This window comes from Podarcis liolepis (assembly GCF_965112155.1).
Source record: "Podarcis liolepis genome assembly, chromosome: 4".
NCBI lineage: Eukaryota > Metazoa > Chordata > Lepidosauria > Squamata > Lacertidae > Podarcis > Podarcis liolepis.
In genome coordinates this window covers 80835482-80854763 of record NC_139558.1, presented here as the reverse complement: position 1 = coordinate 80854763, position 19282 = coordinate 80835482, and the positions used below count along the sequence as shown (strand labels likewise).

Sequence of the window (19282 nt, the reverse complement as noted above, 5' to 3'; positions counted from 1 at the left end):
ATCTCTGAAGATCCACTAAGCAATGTCTTGCTTCCTTTACACTTCTGGATGAAAATATTGCTACGCACAAGACCTTTGTGTGGTTGCTAAATGAACCATTTTGCTACTGTTCAGTTGTATAATTGTAATATTTTTGTGATTTTATTGTGTATGTTTTTAAAATCTCGTTTAAATTTATTTGAAAACTTACTTTAATGGGAAAATGGTTAATAACTTTACAAAATATATTAACATGTGTAACAGCAATTATACCGCCTCCTAAGATAATTGCTAGACAAGGGTGTTCACAGTGCAATCTTCTACTCAAATGTAAGTCCCATTGAATTCAACAAGGCCTAGTTCCAGGTAAGTGATGTTATAAAAAGTTCAACTGAGTCCTACTCTTCATTCATCTCTTCTTGATACAAAAATAGCACCTAGTTCTATCAGCAGAGAGACTAAATAATTTGTAAAGGAAATAAGGAGGGCAGACAGTTTCCTTCCTGCTTGAATCACAAACTGTTTTTCAAATCTGTCAAACATAGGGACAACCCACTGATGTAATTTCCCTGAAACTACTGGGATTACTCCTGTGTGAATTGTGCAGGCACTGGTCTCACAGTCAAATACATTGTACTTTGTTGTACACTACTCTGCCATCTTCCAGTGAAGTGTGGACTCAAAATGTTGATGATTACCAATAATAATAAATAATAAACTGAACACCCCTGGAAGAAGTAAAACCTATGAACACTGACCCAGGATTTTTGTTGGGGGGGGCAGGTCTTTTGCTCAGGGAAGCAGGCCTTTTGTTAGGAGGGGAGAACCTCAGTTTGCTATGTATCTTTATTGATTTAGGGGGGCAGCTGCTCCTCCCTGCCCCCCCCCTGGCCATGCCCATGCCGACCCATCCCCTCCACCCTCTTCCAGTCTTTTTTTGTTCTTTAGTTTGACTTTTTGTTGATAGGGTTGTGCTGATATAACCTGATAACATTCAATTAAAAATATTAATAGAAAAGAAATTGGGGTGTTCCCAGGGCAGAGCTCTTATCAGGGGCTCAAACTGATGCCAAATTGAGTTGAGGGGCCTTTGCCCATCACTTTACAGGGCTGCCACCAACTCCTCCCCTTTGCACCTGCTGTAACACATAGTAAAACGTACCCTGTGTCCTCCTGACACCACCACCTTTGCATTTCTCTATTCCTACACCATGGGTTGCTGTTGGCAGGGACATGAAAATAGAAAATTGGATGTGGTCAGGAAATAAGGTAAGTTTTATTATGTGTTTTAGAATGGTAAAATTATACATAGAATGGTCGTTTTCAGCAACGGCCTCATGCTTCCTAAAATCTGTAATGTACCTTCCATAGAATCCTAGAATATTGTAGAGTTGGAAGGGACCCCAACTCAACAATTCTATGATTCTATGAAAGGCACATTACACATTTGTTTTGTTTTATTAATTTTTTCCGGTTATGAATTGTTTCCCATAAAATAGCATGGTTAATACTGTAGATCTTTAATTTTGTTGGAAGTACCTTCTGGACAGGGAACACCTACCTTTCATCAATGAGCAGCATGTAAACTGCATCCTTAAAACAGGGATGAGAAACCTGTTTTGTCCACTCACTCCAATATTGTTAGTGTGCAACTCCCATAATCCCTGATAAGGCCATCCTGCCTGGGACTGATAAGATTGATAAACCTCTGAGGGGAAGCAACACCGGTTCCCTATGCCTGAGTTAGAACCCTGGTGGAAATCCGAGGGACTATCTGGGTTCTTTAGCCACTGTTGCTCAATAGTGTAGCCCAAATATTTAGAGGAAGAGAGAGATCTCACTGTAACTGGAGCACACAGTTAGACTGTAAGATTTACTGATACAATATGTTATTGAAGATGAAAACTCAGCAGGATTTTTTTAAAAAAGAGTTAAATACCATTAAGACAAGAGCAAAATAACTCTTAAATGTACCATCAATTGGGCAAACCTTAAGCTGGATCAGACAGCTCAGTCTACGCTGAAATCAAAGACACAAAAATGACAAATATATCTCATCCTGGCCTCTAGCAGACTGGAACAGGAAATGAAACAGATCGACGTCTTGAAGGAGGCTAAATATACTCACCCTCCTTCTACCCTGACCCTACGTTTCTTGGGTTGCAGCAAAGCTTATTTTCAGGTCAGTATAAACACATTCTGATCTAGCATTTCCCTTTGGCTTCCTTTGTGACCTAGTGCATTTCCTTTAGTTAAGGCTTTGTTTGAAAAATAGTGCAGACAGTCAACAAGCCACTTTACCTGTTCCTCCAGGAAGAGCAAGTTCTCCTCCATGAAAATCAATGGGGACTTCTGAGCAGATCAAAGAGGAAAAACAAATCAAATTAAGACACATGCAATGCTTTACCTTGTATGGTGACGTAAGCTGAACTCTGCACTGTTCCTTTTAGGTTGGTAGCAACACATTGGTAGTGTCCTGCATCATCCTCTTGCACTCTTTCAATCAGTAGACTCTGGCTTCCTGGCCCTAACATTATACCTGTGGAGTGAGGAGTATTTGAAATGAATTATAATAGTGCACAAAGAGGGAGGGTTGTCTGTGTAACAGAATCATCTTCTGTAGGAAGCAACCCAAAAAGAAAGCATATTCCAAGCATTCTCTTGTGATATTACCTGCTTTCTAGCCTTTTTCTATAGTTAGAAATGAAAGAGGTTTATTTCATGGGCAGTAATAACTTGGAAGTTAATGGCTTGATAGCTTCTGGTGGGTGGTGACTGGTGATACACTCACCTGCTTTGAGGTGGGGGGAGGCTGAAGAAAAATGGAAGGTAGTTAACAAAGGAGACAGAAGTCTGAGGATGCTTCCAGTCTGCACCAGGTTAGTGAGGACCACTTGCTTTGTAATATTCTCCCATATATACAGAACTCCCTGTGCACCTTTTGGACTGTATCTGTAGGTTTCCCCCTCTGTGTCAGATAACTGGGGTAAAATAAATGTTGTTTACTTTCTATAATACATGGAAGATGGATCTTCCTCAGGAGGTTGTGTACTCTCCTTCCTTGGAGGTTTCTCAGCAGAGGTTGGATGGCCATCTGTCATGGATGCTTTAGCTGAGTTACCTACGTTGCAGAGGGTTGGACTAGAAAGATGACCTTTCTACCAGTAAGACAGTGGGGCCACAGGAAGGAAGGAAGGTCAGAAGGGGGCCATGGTCGAAAAAATGTTGAGAAACATTGGTCTAGATTGCACCCTGTGCCTTGTGGAGCTGGGTTGACGCTGCCTGATGCTGCCAAGGGGCTCTGAGCCGCTCAGCAGCACCAAACGGCCCCGCTCCACTAGGCGCTGGGATGGATTGCACCCCGCGCTTTGCAGAGTCAGGCCCAGGCTGGGCCCAGCATTGGCAGCAGCAACAAGCAGCTCCAGCTCTCACAGCCCTACCCAGTGTCACCCTGCCACTGCACTTACCTAAGCTGGGGGTTCTGGATCACGGGCTCTACTGGTCAAAACAGGAGCCTCAGCGATCGCCCTCTCCTGCCAGAAACAAACCAGGACTGCTCCAAGAAAACACACGTGGAGCGCTAGGCCCTGGTCGGCCACTCCCTAACCCGCTTTTGATTGGCCAAGCAGATAGCCAGCCAATCAGGATTTTTTAATTCACTTTTCACTTCCCTCTGTGGTGCCCTAGTATTGTGCCGTGGCCCCCCATTTACACAATTTTCACCTGTGGCCCCCTTTGAACATCATGGAGGCCCCCAAGGGGCCATACGCCCCCCCAGTTGGGAAACGTTGGTCTAGAAGAGCCCTGAGATTTTGCAACTGGAATCTCAGCCTACGTTGTTTCCTTTCAGCAAGCAGCAGCTACTTTGCGATCAGCACACTCTCTGTATGGGTGCGTCTGAGGCTGTTCCTTTCCTGTCCAACGAATTTAGTAAATAAATAGATTTTACACACATGGCGCAGGACACTGAACTCTTTCCCCCACCAGGAAACTGACCTTGTAGTGGCTCCCCCCGGAGCTTCTCACTGCCTGGGAAAATGGGGTGGGAGAATGGTACAATTGTAAATGTTCTTGTATGGGGAGACTGACCTTAAGGAGTTGCTTACGCTATTAAATAGCTAAAAATAGGTGAGGGGGTGTGTGGCACTGGTCATCATGGAGGAAATATGCTATGAGAAGACTCTTCCAGATGTTGCTGCTTTCTCCTCTTTCCTCAACGTAGGCCATAATCATAATGTAATTGCAAGACAGACATGGCTGTCATTTATAGTATGAGGATGTTTTACAAAGCAGTAGCAAACACACTCGCCATAATACATGTTGCTCTTACTGTTTGTTTCCATAAATAAACCAATATAAAACCCAATGCACATTGCTGATAGTCTACAAATAATAATGATATATTGTTGACATAATAGTTTGAAATGCTGCTGATAAAGTATTCTAAGCTTGAGAGTTGAATATAGTATCATAGAGCTGGAACCTCAACGGTTATCTAATCCAACCCTCTGCCAGTGAAGGAAATCTGTGTCCCTGGTAGTAGTTCATCTGTTTAAAAACCTCTATCCCCCTTTTTTGATGGTTGCTGTCTTACTGTATTTGAACTATAAAAATAATAATTCTTATATTTATTGGATGACAGGCAGTCTAGAAATATTTTAAATAAAATAAATGACAGGGATGCAGTCTTTGGTCATGCCCAGAAATCTTTGGACTGTACACTTCAGTGTTAAGTGGGGATTTCCCCCCCCCCAGTAAAAAAAAACAACAAACCAAAAAAACAAAAACAAAACCCTGTTCATAGAAAACTTGCATCTGAGGGAAAATACAGGCTATAATGCTTGTCACTGAGATACTAGTTCTCCATGAGGAGGGATTTTCTGGCTGGGGAGGGTGAGCCTTCAATCTAGCAATACTCCACATTTTTCAATGTCAAATTATACTTTCTAGTGAGCAGATCGGTCTCCAAACTCTGGCACAGTGTTATAGGCAGGGGGAGGCAATGTGGTGCCCACCAAGCAGGATGCTTGAGGATAACTGTCAGACTTATGGAGGCAGTCGAGTTTCTTTTATATGCTGGCGGTCAGGTTTCTTTTATTGGGAGGGTCTTTGGACACTTGCCTGCCAAGAACACATTAGATCTAAGCATTCTTGAAGTACATTTAAGGCACTTCCAGATGGCAGGTCTTCCAGTGATTGCAGGGTGCCAACACAGGAAGTGCATGAGGAAGTTGCTCATAACTTGTTCTCTGCAAGCCACCCTGGAAAATGTTCTTTGAAGGGTGGGATTTTTAAAAAACCTGCCATATAAAAACAAACAAGATGTATAGCATGGCGTTTGGAACAGCGATGGCTGGCTTGGTGCTATTGTCACTGCGCTGATCAAAGCTGGATCTGCCAGGAGGAAGAGGGAAGCAGATGATTCAGATGGCTTATTTTGGATGCAATCAAGGAGCATCAAATGGTCTGTACTCAGTCCATTGTACTTTTAGCTTGGGCCTGTATAAGAGTGCAATTTGGATATTCTGCACAAGCACCAAAATATTTTGGCTGACTCCGTTGTTGAAATGAACTACCAGTGGTCCAAACAGGAATAAGTGCAGCATCTGTCTAACCAGTGGTTATCACTCACAAAGGCACTCAGGTTGCTGTGAGGAGCAACGGCCATCTAGTTCTAAGAGTGGATAAGCCTAGAGATGTGAATTGCAAAGCAGGCCCCATGTTACTGTGTCATCTAGGAATAAATTATGGCGAGTACTGCACTCACCTGGCTCTTGCTGTAGCTGTGCGTTGTTTTTGAACCAGGATATCTGAGGTTCTGGCACACCATGAACAAGGCACTCCAGACTAACAGAGTGACTGCTGTTGACAACCTGATCAGTGAGGTTCCTCAGCAGGTACGGTGCTTCCTGAGCTACAAAACACATTGACACATCAGTTAGCATGTTTCTAGAGCTGTGACCTCCTCCTTTAAAAAAACTAAAATAAAAATAAAAAATGCTTGCCATATACAAGCTATAGCTTTTTTAGCTGTTTGATACTTATTTCTGTTATATATATATATGCATGCACAGTGTACATCTAAGCAGTTGCTGCAGTAGCTCAAGAGAATGAGAGTTTCAAAATAGTTCAAATGGTGCCTGTTGAATTTGTCCATGTTGTTTCTCTGGGTACATGGAAAATAATATCCTGAATAGACCTTGGTTCTGTAGGCAGTATCACTCCCTAATCAATCACTACTAACAAGAGGCAGCACAATACAAATCAGCCAAGCTTGTTGGTGCTTTTATTCAAAATTTGAGGCGACTTCTCTACAAAGAAGAATGCAGGCTTTTCTTTCCAGTTTGAAATGTGTTACAATTCTGGAAGTATTTGCTAGCATCATCAACCCAAAGGGTTGCTCTACTAGAAGCACAATAGAGTACCGTCTGTCTGTATTGTGAATGTGGTTTGGATTATTATTATTTAGACTGCATACACACCATACATTTAAAGCATGTTTAAAGCACATTACTTCTTCCATAGAACCCTGACAACTGTAGTTTACACTCTCAGAGTTATAATTCCAAGTACCCTTAACAAAACTACAGTTCCCAGGAGTCTTGTGGAGGGAAACATTTAAATAAATTGCATAAGCTATAATATAATGTAATGTAATGTAATGTAATGTAATATAATATAATATAATATAATATAATATAATATAATATAATATAATATAATAATGACAGCCATACTTGAAAACTAAACAGTACAAGCAGGCCTGGGGTGAGAGGCCTTTGGTTAGTTCAATATCAAATAGCCAACAAAAAAACAAGTGAACATTATAACATGGCAACAGGTCAATCTGAAGCCTTCAGTGGACTGGAGAGGTTGTTTATTGAGCTTTGAAAATTCTGCAGCTTGTGCACCTCTCAGAGTAGCTTTACCATTTTTCATCCCTTTTAGTAACATCTGGTTACTAAATGTGTTTTAATAATAGGCTGCCCAGCACATTTAGGCATATAATTCAAGTGCCTTAATTCCACACATGAACCAAGTATAGAATCAAATTGTTTTCAGTGTTATCTCTGCATAATATGGTTTTGTTCTCCACATGCAGATTACCCAGTCACTCACCATGTGAGATGTCTTAAGGCAGCAACCTCATAAAATATAAATATGAAAAAGAGACTAATCTAATTAATTAGCTTTCTATCTTCCAGCCAATCCTCTCATCCTTTGTGGTTTTCTTTCTTCCTAAGCAGTTTTGAACAGCCATCTAGCAAAGATATTTCTCTATGATTGATATTTCTTGTGCCAATTGTGACACAACCCATTTCCACTCAAATGTCCTGTTCCTGTTAATTGATTTAACCAGAGATCTCATGAAGATAACTCACTGCACATGTGAACCTGAAAAATCCTATAGGATCCTGGAGTTCTCTCTCCTCTAAGTTCCTTTAGTTCATTTTTCAGGTGCCCCTACCAGAAATCTTTTGGACAATGTTCACTGTGATAATAAAGAATGCTTATTGGTAGAATAAGATGTTGGTAAGATTCTTTTCATTTTGGCAATAATATGCTCCTGTGTGATGTGATCAAGGTCAGAACTGCGCTCACTTGGCTACACAATGGCTTTTCCTCTCTTTGTAGGAAAGCTGGACTCCTACAAAGATCTGATGAGGCTTTCTATCATTAATTATGACAGACCAATTATTTGAAAGAATAACCATTTTTGTAAGCTTCCTTCTGTCCTTTTATATACAGGCTGTTAAAACCATAACATAAAAAATCATTTCTAAAAATAATCCCAGTAACTGAACATAATTTCTGCCAAATATTGTAGTACTGATCCTGTGTCCAGCTAGATTATAAACTGCTTGGTGCAGCATAACCAGGAAACTAGTATGAAGTATAGTTACAGAGCACTTCTTCACAAATGATCAAGACACCCTCCCACGTTTTCTCATTATTTTCTTTTTTTGCAATGGATTGTGGAAGTTTATATTCTGTTGCCCATTTATTTAATTTTTGTTTCTGCCAAAGTGCTATCTATAAAGGCATGATAGTTGAAAATGTGTTTGCCAAGAGAAAAAGATGAATGAATCTAACCACATACGGTATGTAAGTTTTGTGTTCCATGGGTTTCTACAGAAAACAGCAGAACCAAGACACTTGAGACAGTGAAACCATAAAAAAACAGATGTCACAAAGTCTGTATGTTATTTCTGATTAATTTTAATTTGTTTATAGCCATACACATGTTTTCAATATTGAAAAACGCTTTCTTGCTTAAAGATAAGGTTGCATCACTTTTCACATACTTTCTATTAGGCTATTGCCATAATTAGCTGATTTGGAAATGCTTGATTAAGGCAAGAAATCATTCTTTTCCTTACTCCTACTTCTGTGTTTCATGAATGTAACAGACTGGGATTTTCACAAGCACTTCTAACTAGCTTAGCTTCTTTTCATTTGACCTTAGGGTAGAAACCTCTTTTCGGTTTGACTTGCAACCATTTAGCCAATTTTGCATACAATTAACAGGGAACTTCAGTATAAATTTCAGTACAGGAGAAGTTCATGGTGGACTGTATCCTTTAACTACAGAAACATGAATGGAATTGCAGAGGCAGTATAAATTCCTCTGCTACCGTCAAATTGGTGGACCTAGGCCTTCAGTAGCAAGAAGAAAATTAACCCTGAGACAGAAAAAAAACCCTCACATAAATATGACCAACAAAGAAAACATTAAACATATCTTGGCTCCTTTTTGCACAGCTCATTTCATTTAACAATTGAATCTCTTTATGAGGCAACTTATATTATCAGTTGAATGACCGATAAGTCAGAAAATACACATCTGAACTTTTAATATGCACTTAAAGAAATACAAATATAATTTAAAATTATTCTCCACATCATATATGGGAATTATCCAACAAAGAACAAAATCCATCCCTTTCCAGTGCAACTGCAGTAATCAGTATTAGCAGTGGTATCTATGCATCAGTTACAATGCAAAAAGGGACTCCTCTAAGCCCCTTTTCTTACACATGATTATTGAGGTTCTTTCATACATTCCAACATGGGTGGTGATGCAGTAACAATCATTCAAAGTATTGCAGCACATGGTTGTTGAAGCTTTGGCCAACTCCAAGTTATGGAATTGCCAGGATACCTTCCTTTCCTTAGGATTTGCTATAAACCTTTATTTCCACAGGTGAGTATTGTGCTCTAACCTTTCCATTAGACTGTAAATCAGGCTTATATGCTTGCTATTCCAATTCATCCTGTGGAGCTGGCCCACAATCAGTGCTTGGTGGATTGAATCCAACGGTCAGCGGCTTCTTTCGCTTCTTCAAACTCCTAAACTATAGTTTTCAGGCTACTGCAAATTCATAAAGTCCTGTCATTGCAGCCTACTTCTTGCCATAAAATATTTTCTGACATATAACTTCTATAGAGATGAGGCTCTCTCTTCCTGTTTTCCTCCAAGAATGCACAGTAAAATACACTTGCTGTCACTGGAATGCAGTTACCAATAATCGGATTGGCTTTGTAACCGTATTAAAAACAGCAGCAGAAAGTTGCTTTGCCAGAATGCATATTGTTTCTGGAAGCTATCATGGTAATATTGAAAAAAGATCTACTGTATACAAAAAGGCTATAGGTGAAATTTCAAGATAGGAACAATAATTCTTTTCTTTACCCTGACAACTTCCAGGTAGCTAATTGTTTTCAAATCATTTTAGGCTCCACATAACTGGCATGATGGGGAAATGCTATTGTTTACCAGTTCACACTTGACAAAAGCAATTCCCACGTGAACGACAAGCTTGGCTGGGGGACACGGTCCTGCTACCTTGAAGGAGGAAATGGGTGGGTGAGTTCTCAGGCACCAGAAATTGTCATGTTGTCACCCTCTGTTTTAATAGCAAAGCCACTTTTGTTCCCATTTTTGCTGTCGCTATTGTGATCCCCACATGCTTGGCTAAAAGAATTCTATATAATAATTAATCATAAATGAACGACCCTCCAAATATAATAGATATGCATTGTAAAAAAATAAAATTATCAGATCTATTAAAAATAGTAACTTCTTTCTTATACAGATTTTATAATACACAGAAACACCTTGAAATAAAATCACAAAATAGAAAGACAAGGAATGCTTAAAAGTAACAAAAATTACTTTTAATTCTTCATCAGTAGTTTAGTCATTTTTAAATCCCCATGTTAAATCCTATTATCATTTGCATATGAAAAGCAATGGTGTGTGCATGTGTATAAATAATATATATCTCCTAAAAGCCTTAATTTTAAATTTAGATTTGGACAAATACATTAAACATTTTTCTGTGATGACTGGAATCTCATCAATAGGGGTAAATGTGGTGATTCTCCTTTATAAAGATAGCTACAACAACTATACCATAATGAATCAGGAAAGAGTTTTCCCACTGATGTCAACACACCTTTAACAGTAGCACTGTGATTTATTTGAAAGGGAACCAAAGGGAGGGCACTGGGAAAGCTACCACAGTTTATTTGTTCAAAGAAAGAGGGTCCAACTCTAGTGGGTTTAAATATTCTAATTCATGCAAACAATACAAGAGGGCTGTGCCTTATTTCAACATTTTTATTTCTTATTCTGCATCCTCAGAGCCTTCCCTGAGAATTGTTGGTTTTCTTTTTAAAAAAAGATTAATATATTTAGTGTAGAAAAATGATTTCAAATAAATAAGCATAAGAACTTGCTCAGCAGGCAATATTTATAAATCCACAAAGAGCAGATTAAAGTAAAAAATACTGTAGTCCAGTCAATCTCTCGAACTGAGCCGTGCTTATTCTGCACTTTAAAGTTAAGTTATAAAATGTCCAATGTTGACCCAAGCCAGCAGTTTTTCTATTTTTTAAAAAAAGTGTTTTCAGTTTATGCAGCTTTGACACTTAGGAGGAGGTCGAATATCAAAGCCGAGGAGAAGGTAGTCCAAAGTTTTTCATTAGCACTTGGTGGGAGACTGCAAAGAACAATACAACATAACACACAAAATTCAGTGCAGGGGATGGGGAAGTCTTCCAAATCCCAACTTCCATATCTTTGTCAAAGCAGAACATATCTTCCTGAGCCAAATGCAAGCCCAGGTTGGGGGGTTTGTTGTTTATTTTCTCTCTCTTTTTGGTTCATTTTTGCATGGCTACTCCTCCTATGTCCAAACCTCCCATTTTTTGGAAGTGTACAGCAGTAATCAATCAAGATTATATGAGAGAACTTTCACTTTTTAGTGAGTCCTTTAATGGTTTATGTTGTGTTGTGTTGTACAATCATTCCTTGCGCTCTTAAATTTGCGGATCCGTGAGAAAACAGCCTTTTTGTTACAGTGCTCACCTCTGACTGTAACGTCTTTCTCTTGAAGCACTTCTTCTCCAGTGTATATGTTCCTTGCTCGGCAGGTGTACGTGCCTGAATGTTCAAGCGAAACATTCTTGATGCTGAGAGTGAGACCAATGGAATACTCCTTAGTGGCTGCCTTTTTTATTCTTGTTTGGTTGTTAACTGTCCTTGGTAATAACCAGGCAATGTCTTTGTACAGAAATTTGTTGGCTAAACAGGACAACACCAAGGTTTCTCCTTCAATTGGTGCTTTCTTTAAGTTAATATGGAATCCATTTGGCACATCTGTCAAAAAACAAAACGTACTTTTTATTCATAGGGCACAGTCCACCTTCTCCCACACAAACTCATCTGAAGCTAACTCTTGCTCTTCCTACCAAGGAAACAATGAAAGAGGACCATGTTTTTGAGCTTCTCAAAGGAGTGAGGGCCTCGTGACTGTGAGGATTTATAGAGAGTTCAAACTCATTTTCAGATTTCTCTTTTATAATAAAAACTGGCGTCTAATCATATACGCATAAAATTTCCTTTATAGCCTCTGTATAACTTTAGATTACCTGTTTCAGTTGCCTGATCAATATTTATGCCTGCATTTGATTAGGTGAGCATTTGAAATGGATTCCAGTTTACATTTGCTATGTTCAAATTATTATAAGGATCTTAGTATAAGTAGCAATTGCCCTGAGCTAAATTCTGAGCTACATAATATATAGCCTAATGTGAAAGCTACATCTTCCTCACAGGGATGGGGAACCTCTGGGCCTCCAGATATGCTGGACTACAACTCCCATCATCCCTGGCCATTAGCCATGCTGGTTGAGGCCGATGGGAACTGGAGTCCAACTACATTTGCTGGGTTACAGGTTCCCTTTCCCATATATATAATGTTACTTAGCTAATGAACAAACCAAGTTATTGCACACAAAGATCAAGCAAAAGCTAAGTGACATATCTATGTCTAATCCTGACACAATGCGTACTTTATTTATTATAATTATTTATTACATTTGTATCACCCTTCATCCAGAGATCACAGGACAGTTGATAAAGTAACTATCATAATGTTAAAAATACTGTCCAGTTTAAAGAGATAATTTTGTATACAGGCTATTTTGAGACAAAAGAAACAAACTGATTTTAGAAGAAGACATTACACTAAGTTCTTCTTTAAAAGACTCCTGATTTATAACCACCTCACAGAATTTGTTAAAGCCTGAGAAAAGCGGGATAGCGAGTGGCTGGAATGATGTAAAAGAGTTTTATTTACTGTAGTGATTTGAAACTTCCTGTGGAAATAGCTCCCAGGTTTCCTGATGGAAGATTTTGTTTATCTTTGCCAAGCACCATCAGGAATCTCAAAATAAAATGCCTTTAGTGACACTGGTCAGCCAGGAGATAAGGCTTTGCTGTTCCTGTCTCACCCTCAGTAATTGCAAACACACCCATGGCCCTGCTGTGTGCCAGCAAAACAACCACAAAAAATAGGGGAAGGATCAGGCTTATATTGAATCTAGTGCTTCTACCCTGTGGTCAGAATGTACACATGTCCCAGGACATATTCATCTGGTCCACTCTACAGGCTCTAGAAGGCTTTTTTTTTTTTTTTGCCCCAGATATGTTCCTGTCCCCTTCCTGCCATTCTCTGATGAAGCCAGTCTTCAAATGAGAACAAACTTGAAAGCTGTTGAAAAGCTAACAACTTCTAGCAATCAGTCTAGCCCTGAAGTATCTATTTTGAATATACTGAAAGGAAATCCTTTTTAGCATCCTGGCCTTTTGTTCACAACCATCAGCATTTTGTACTGGCATTAGTTTAAAGGTGGTGTTTTTTGTGGGGTTTTTTGTCCCTCAGCAAGAGCAGTTGACTGTAAGGAGAAAAGGGTAAGCTTGTTATAACAAGTTGTTAGAATGGATTCACCCAAGTGCTTTTCTCATGCTACAAAGTAATTTCTTAGTTCAGCCCATAATAGATCCACACCAGTATGTTCATGGATAGAGTCCAGCATGCATTTGGTTTCTTGCAGGGCATGTGAGACCAATGCTCACTTCGGAGGCCCACACCTTGCTGTGAACATACATGACGGAGCTACAAGTGAACCAGCCATGTTGAAGGTATTTTGTAATAATACCTTAAGGGGAAGAAGAAAATAGCTCACAAGTCACAGGTGGCGGCTGGTAACGAAGAGAAAATTCCCAGCCAGTAATACAGTGGTGCCTCGCAAGACGAAAAGAATCCGTTCTGTGATTCTCTTCGTCTAGCGGTTTTTTCGTCTTGCGAAGCAAGCCCATTGATGGATTAGCGCTATTAGCGCTATTAGCGGCTTTTAGCTGCTTTTAGCGGCTTATCTGCTGATCGGATCAGCTGATAAGAGGCTTAGCGGCTTAGTAAAGGGGGGGGGAGGAAAAAAACCAGCAGGAACTCGCAATACATTGTCGCCTTGCGAAGCAAGCCCATAGGAGATTCGTTTTGCGAAGCACCTCCAAAATGGAAAACTCTTTCGTCTAGCGAGTTTTCCGTCTTGCGAGGCATTCGTCTTGCGGGGCACCACTGTAATTCCAGAATAAGGATTAATCTATTAGCACCCTATAATTTTTGTTATTTTCATTCACTATTGTTATCCCTCCAAACAGAAATGGGTCAAAATGTAGTCGATCAATAGCTGTATGATTTAATATCACATTAATTGTATCTCACCTGTTACAAAATAACTAATATTTCTTTCGTCACTTCCCACTTTATTGGAAGCTATGCAACTGTAGATTCCGGATGACCTGGATTCAGCCACAATCAACATGCTAGCAGTCTGTTGGGGAAAAGGATAGTTTTAGTTCTTATCCGTTTTTAATAATTATTTTTCAGTGATCTTCCTGACTACTGACACTGACATGATTCAGTTGTTCCATTAATTCAGTGAAAAGCAGTGCAGCAACTAGGAGGTGCCACCATCATATAAAGCCAAGGAAATAATGGAATCATAACAGGAAGGCAGCTTACCCAGGAGACCTTTATATTTCCAGAATCATTATATTCTGAACATTTAGGATTTAACATGGATTTATCTCATTCTCATGATGTACTGATGACAGGTTACAATAAATTAGGTGTGGCACTGTGAGCTGTACCCCACAGGATGCACAGAGGTCACTCAGCCAGCCAAGGGAGTTGGCAAGAAAAATACTGGAAAATGTAGATACATGTGTGCAACAGAGTAGAAGTTAATTCTTAACTTTTAAAAAAAATATTACTATTTTGTATCCTGGCTTTAACATGTTAGATGCGATCACGGTCAGCAGCAAAAATCAGCCAAGTCAGGCACTGGCCAAGGGCCAAGGAGCTCAGAAGACTCACACACATAGGTCTAAATAAAAAAATTCCTTCCAGTAGCACCTTAAAGACCAACTAAGTTAGTTCTTGGTATGAGCTTTCGTGCATGCACACTTCTTCAGATACACTGAAACAGAAGTTGCCAGATCCTTCTATATAAAGAAGGATCTGGCAACTTCTGTTTCAGTGTATCTGAAGAAGTGTGCATGCACATGAAAGCTCATACCAAGAACTAACTTAGTTGGTCTTTAAGGTGCTACTGGAAGGAATTTTTTTATTTTGACTATGGCAGACCAACACGGCTACCTATCTGTAACTAGACATAGGTCTGATCCTGATGAAGTGTACATTTGGTTCCATTCACCAGCCACCCTCCTCCCCACTGGTAGCTTGGGACCAACATGTTGGACACGAAGGCATCACTCATGCAGACTATAATCATTTGTGTGGAGCCCTAAGATGCTGTTGCCCCCACCTCTCTGTTTCCTACAACAGCAGAGTTTGGAAGCAGCTTATTGCACCTGAGGCTTTGAGGGTTTATCCACACTTTATCTTGTCTCACTGCAGTGGGTATTAAGAATCACACCCCCGCGCTACACAGTTATATAGGTAATTCAGGTGGTGTTTTGCTTTGTGTTTTTTAAAAAAACAAAATGACATGCCAAGTATATATCAAATTTTCTATAACAGGGATGGGGAACCTGTGACCCTCCTGATTGTGCTGGCTTGCAACTTCCATCATGTCAGACATGGCCATGCTGGCTGAGGCTGATAGGAATCAGAGTCCAACAACATTACAGATTAGCCGCCACTGTTCTATAACACTACTTAAAGGGTAGTGTAAGAAGGAGATTCTGAGGACAAATCTCATTTTGTCTGAAAACAGGAAGGGCATGGGAATGAGAACAGACACCCATTCTTAAATGAAGCTCTTGTATAATCTTGCTAACACTCAAATACTAAGATGTGGCATACTTCAAACTGGTATTCTGGCTATTTCCTCAAGGATAGATCTCATTCTTGCTCTGAAGGTTTGCTTACAAAGCAAATGTTTCCCTTGTTTGTGATTAGCCACAGATAAGAAGAGCAAGTAGCTAACAATGGGAGCAATTATTTTGTAACATAAAACTCTCAACATCACACCTAAGAGAATCAATCTTTCATGTACATGTATCTGGGCAAGTTTTTTAAATGACAGTTGGTTGACATTTTAAAATACATTCTGGAATTCTGAATGCAGATTTCATTATTAGCCATGCTGATATTTCCACTGGTCTGGGAATTCAGCCGTTCCCCTCTTGCCATCTCAGAAAACAGCAGTACTTTTTGTGTAAAAAGAAACAGTTGTGGTTATAAGCAGTAGAACAGTGGAGGGCATACACATGGGAGAGGACAGCTCCAGGTTGTTTTTTCAGAGAGGTAGCAATGAAGGCATGTCCTGGGGTGCCAAGATAATTGGAAGAAGCTCCATGTTTTGGCAAAATGAATGAGGTGACAATGAGACTTTCCAATGTTATTTGTTAAAGATTAGCATGTAGGAAGTCAGAGAATGAGGAAAATAATTGAGCTACTTTACACTAGAAGTTCAAATGGCAACACTTATTTGCAAGATTGTTAGCATTTCTAATTGAAGCTAGATGAATAATTTGACTACAGTTGCCCATGCATTAGCAGCCTCAAGGCTGGATTACTGTAATGCTCTTTATGTGGGGCTACCCTGGAGGTTGCTACAGAGGCTGCAGCTAATACAGAACATGGCAATAAGGATGGTTGTAAGAATAAACTATTACCAGCATATAACACCTTATCTGGGGGATCTACACTGGCTGATCTGCTACTAGTCCATATAAGACTTGATGCAGCTCAGGGCCAGGTTACTTGAGAGACTGCCTTACCCCTTACCAGTTAGTCACTGTGTTTGTAGGAAGGTTACCCACCTAAGTCCCTAAAATAGCAGAACCCTGATCCACAGTAACTTGGAGAAGGGTTTCCAGTGTGGCTATACCCATTTTGTGGAACAGCATCCCTCTTAAGGCACAACGGGTTTTCACCATTCTGGAAACAATATACATTTTTCTTTCAATAGGTTTTCCAGCTGGGTGAAATGATCTACACATTATGAGTTCATACTGCATTGTTTTAAATCAAGTGTCTTTTTTGCACTGTTTTTAAAGCTATTTTTAATTGTTTTCACGTATATAGTCTTGAGACTCATTTAGAAGTTGTTTCAAAAAATTGATAAAATAAATGAATAATAAATACATTTCAGCTGGCTGAAGAACTTCTGTTAAAGGTCATCATGTTTTTCCCATTGAACCTACACAGTCAGAAGTAAGCACCACTGAGGACTGCAGTCATGGTGACCCTGATAAACTGAGTATTATTTCCATAAAATGGATCAGCACAGGTGCCTGTATTTTTGGATTCTCCTTTGGGCATGGCTTTGGAGACTGTCACAATGATCTCCTGCATATCAAAATTTACAATTACACCATTGGCTATAAGCCTGATAGTTCAGTACATCCCATCCCAATGGGATTTCACTTCCAGCATTTAGGCTGCATACACACAACACTGAAAGCACATTATTTTCCCCACAAGAATTCTAGGAACTATAGTTTGTTAAGTGTGCTGAGCATTATGGCTCTGTGATGAGAAATTACAGATTATTTGGGGGGAATAATGTGCTTTCAATGTATGGTGTGCACACACAGCCATAAAGGAGAAGCCATGTTAATTTATAGCACAAAAAGACAAAACATACCCTAGCATGCTGGAATCATTCTGCACTGCTGCGATATAAACAAAGAAGACTCTTGCCTACACAAGTCTCATTCCAATATGATAAGACACATACTGAAAAGCCAAGCACCTGAGCAGTCATAGACATTTATTCAGGTTTTATTGTCACCTTCTGACTTGTTTCTTGCATAGACTCACAGAGAAATTTGACCCGTGTTTTTACATGTTAGGATTAAATTGGATTTTGCTTAACTCCGTCTGCAACACTAAAGTCTAACAAACTTTGGTTAGAAGGTGAATTTGATATCTCTTCTATCCCACATTAACAATAGTCAAACTTGACACAAATAGTCTCAAAGGTGAACCAAACTTGCCAAATCACTTCTGTTCAAAGAGAAATTTCCATAGTAACACTCAGGCTGGTAAGCCACCCACCATTACCCTTGCCAAAACATTTTAAATGTCAGAGCGAGTTCAAAACTATGAAAGCTTTTTCTTTTGTTTCAATAGAATCACTCATGTCAGAAAAAAGCAGTTAGTCACTGCCATCTTTGTATCATCCCTCCTCCAATCTTCAGATGTGCCAGTTGAATGAATCTCTACTGCTCTACATAAAAGTATGCTAACTTTATCAGAAATATGTTCAAATATAGTTTTAAGAACTAATGAACCTGAAACAAAAGTAGAAAATCCCACTAGGGTTGGCAACAAATGTATGATTTGGCACCCGATTTGGGGGAAGTCTGTTCTGTCATTTCAGCTTAATGTAGAATTAGGTTCCCTGATATCTGTAGTTTCTTCTCAGGGGTGGATGACTTGGGAGAGGACTTCTGCCTCCCCCTTTCCTTCCATGAATCCATCTGTTTCAGCTCTCTCTTCCACTCTCCACTTTCTACACTCTTTCTTCTGCTCTAGGCTTCTCTACCAACATGGAATTAGGCCACATGAAGAAAAGCAGAAGTCCACATGCAGATCTTTGGCAATAGATCCCTGGCCCTGCTTTAGACTATTGATTTATTGTTTCACCTGATGTGTAACTATTCTTCCCCAAAACACTATCATTTGCTCAAAAAAGCACTTGAGTCAGCTAAGTCAAGATAAGTTTGAACATGCTTCTCCTCTTTTTAATTGTCCTCTAGACACATAGAACAATATAATACACTACCAGGAAGCACCAAAAGAGGAAGCACAAGTGAATACAAAATGGACCATATGCAAATCACTGCCATGGATATTTCTGGAGCATGTGTCTTCTGCTGGCTGTCACTGTGCTTCTGTGTGAAAATACTCTGTAGTATTTTCCAGAATTGCCTCACCCTGGATAAAATTTCAGATTGTGTTGAAACCATCCCCAACTGTCTCTTTTGTAAAATAATATTCTCAAATCTTCAGATATCCTCATGACTCTTATCTGAACCCTTTCCAAGTTTTTGTGACTACCAAAGTAGCATCGCAACTATTAGCAAATTAACTTAAAAACCAGATACGTGGGAAGTGGTGCAGAATGGTGTGTCTTGGAATTCAAAGTTGTTTGGTAAGGTTTGCAGTATGGGTGGGATTTGATATCATGTAATAGTTTGTTCAATTTGAGACATAATGTTTGTCCTATCCAGTCCCAGACAGCATCAAAATGAGAATTTAAGCATCAAAAGAGGCTTCTGCTGCTAATTATTAACAGCTCCTTACTGAGTTACCAAAGGCACACTACCTTATGGGACCAATCTGCTATTTGCACGGATAGCATGGCCAATATCCACAAGAATTGTGAACAGAATATGTACTTCTGTAATGTGACTACGACACTGCAACAGAAATAAGCTGGGATTTGATTTCTGAAACCTCTTCTCAGCTGTGAA

General features: G+C 39.6%; 1 protein-coding gene across 7 annotated transcripts in view; it reads right to left on the bottom strand.

Moving 5' to 3' along the window:
- The window catches only part of FLT1 (fms related receptor tyrosine kinase 1), a 138959-nt gene that overhangs the window by 43137 nt on the left and 76540 nt on the right, over positions 1-19282 (bottom strand). For all 7 annotated transcript variants that reach the window (XM_083498858.1, XM_083498859.1, XM_083498857.1 and 4 more), the window contains 4 exons: positions 14055-14163; positions 11354-11644; positions 5747-5893; positions 2387-2518 (listed from right to left, as the gene is read on the bottom strand). In XM_083498858.1, coding sequence (XP_083354984.1) covers positions 2387-2518; positions 5747-5893; positions 11354-11644; positions 14055-14163 — 679 coding nt within the window. The remainder of the gene's footprint in view (positions 1-2386; positions 2519-5746; positions 5894-11353; positions 11645-14054; positions 14164-19282) is intronic.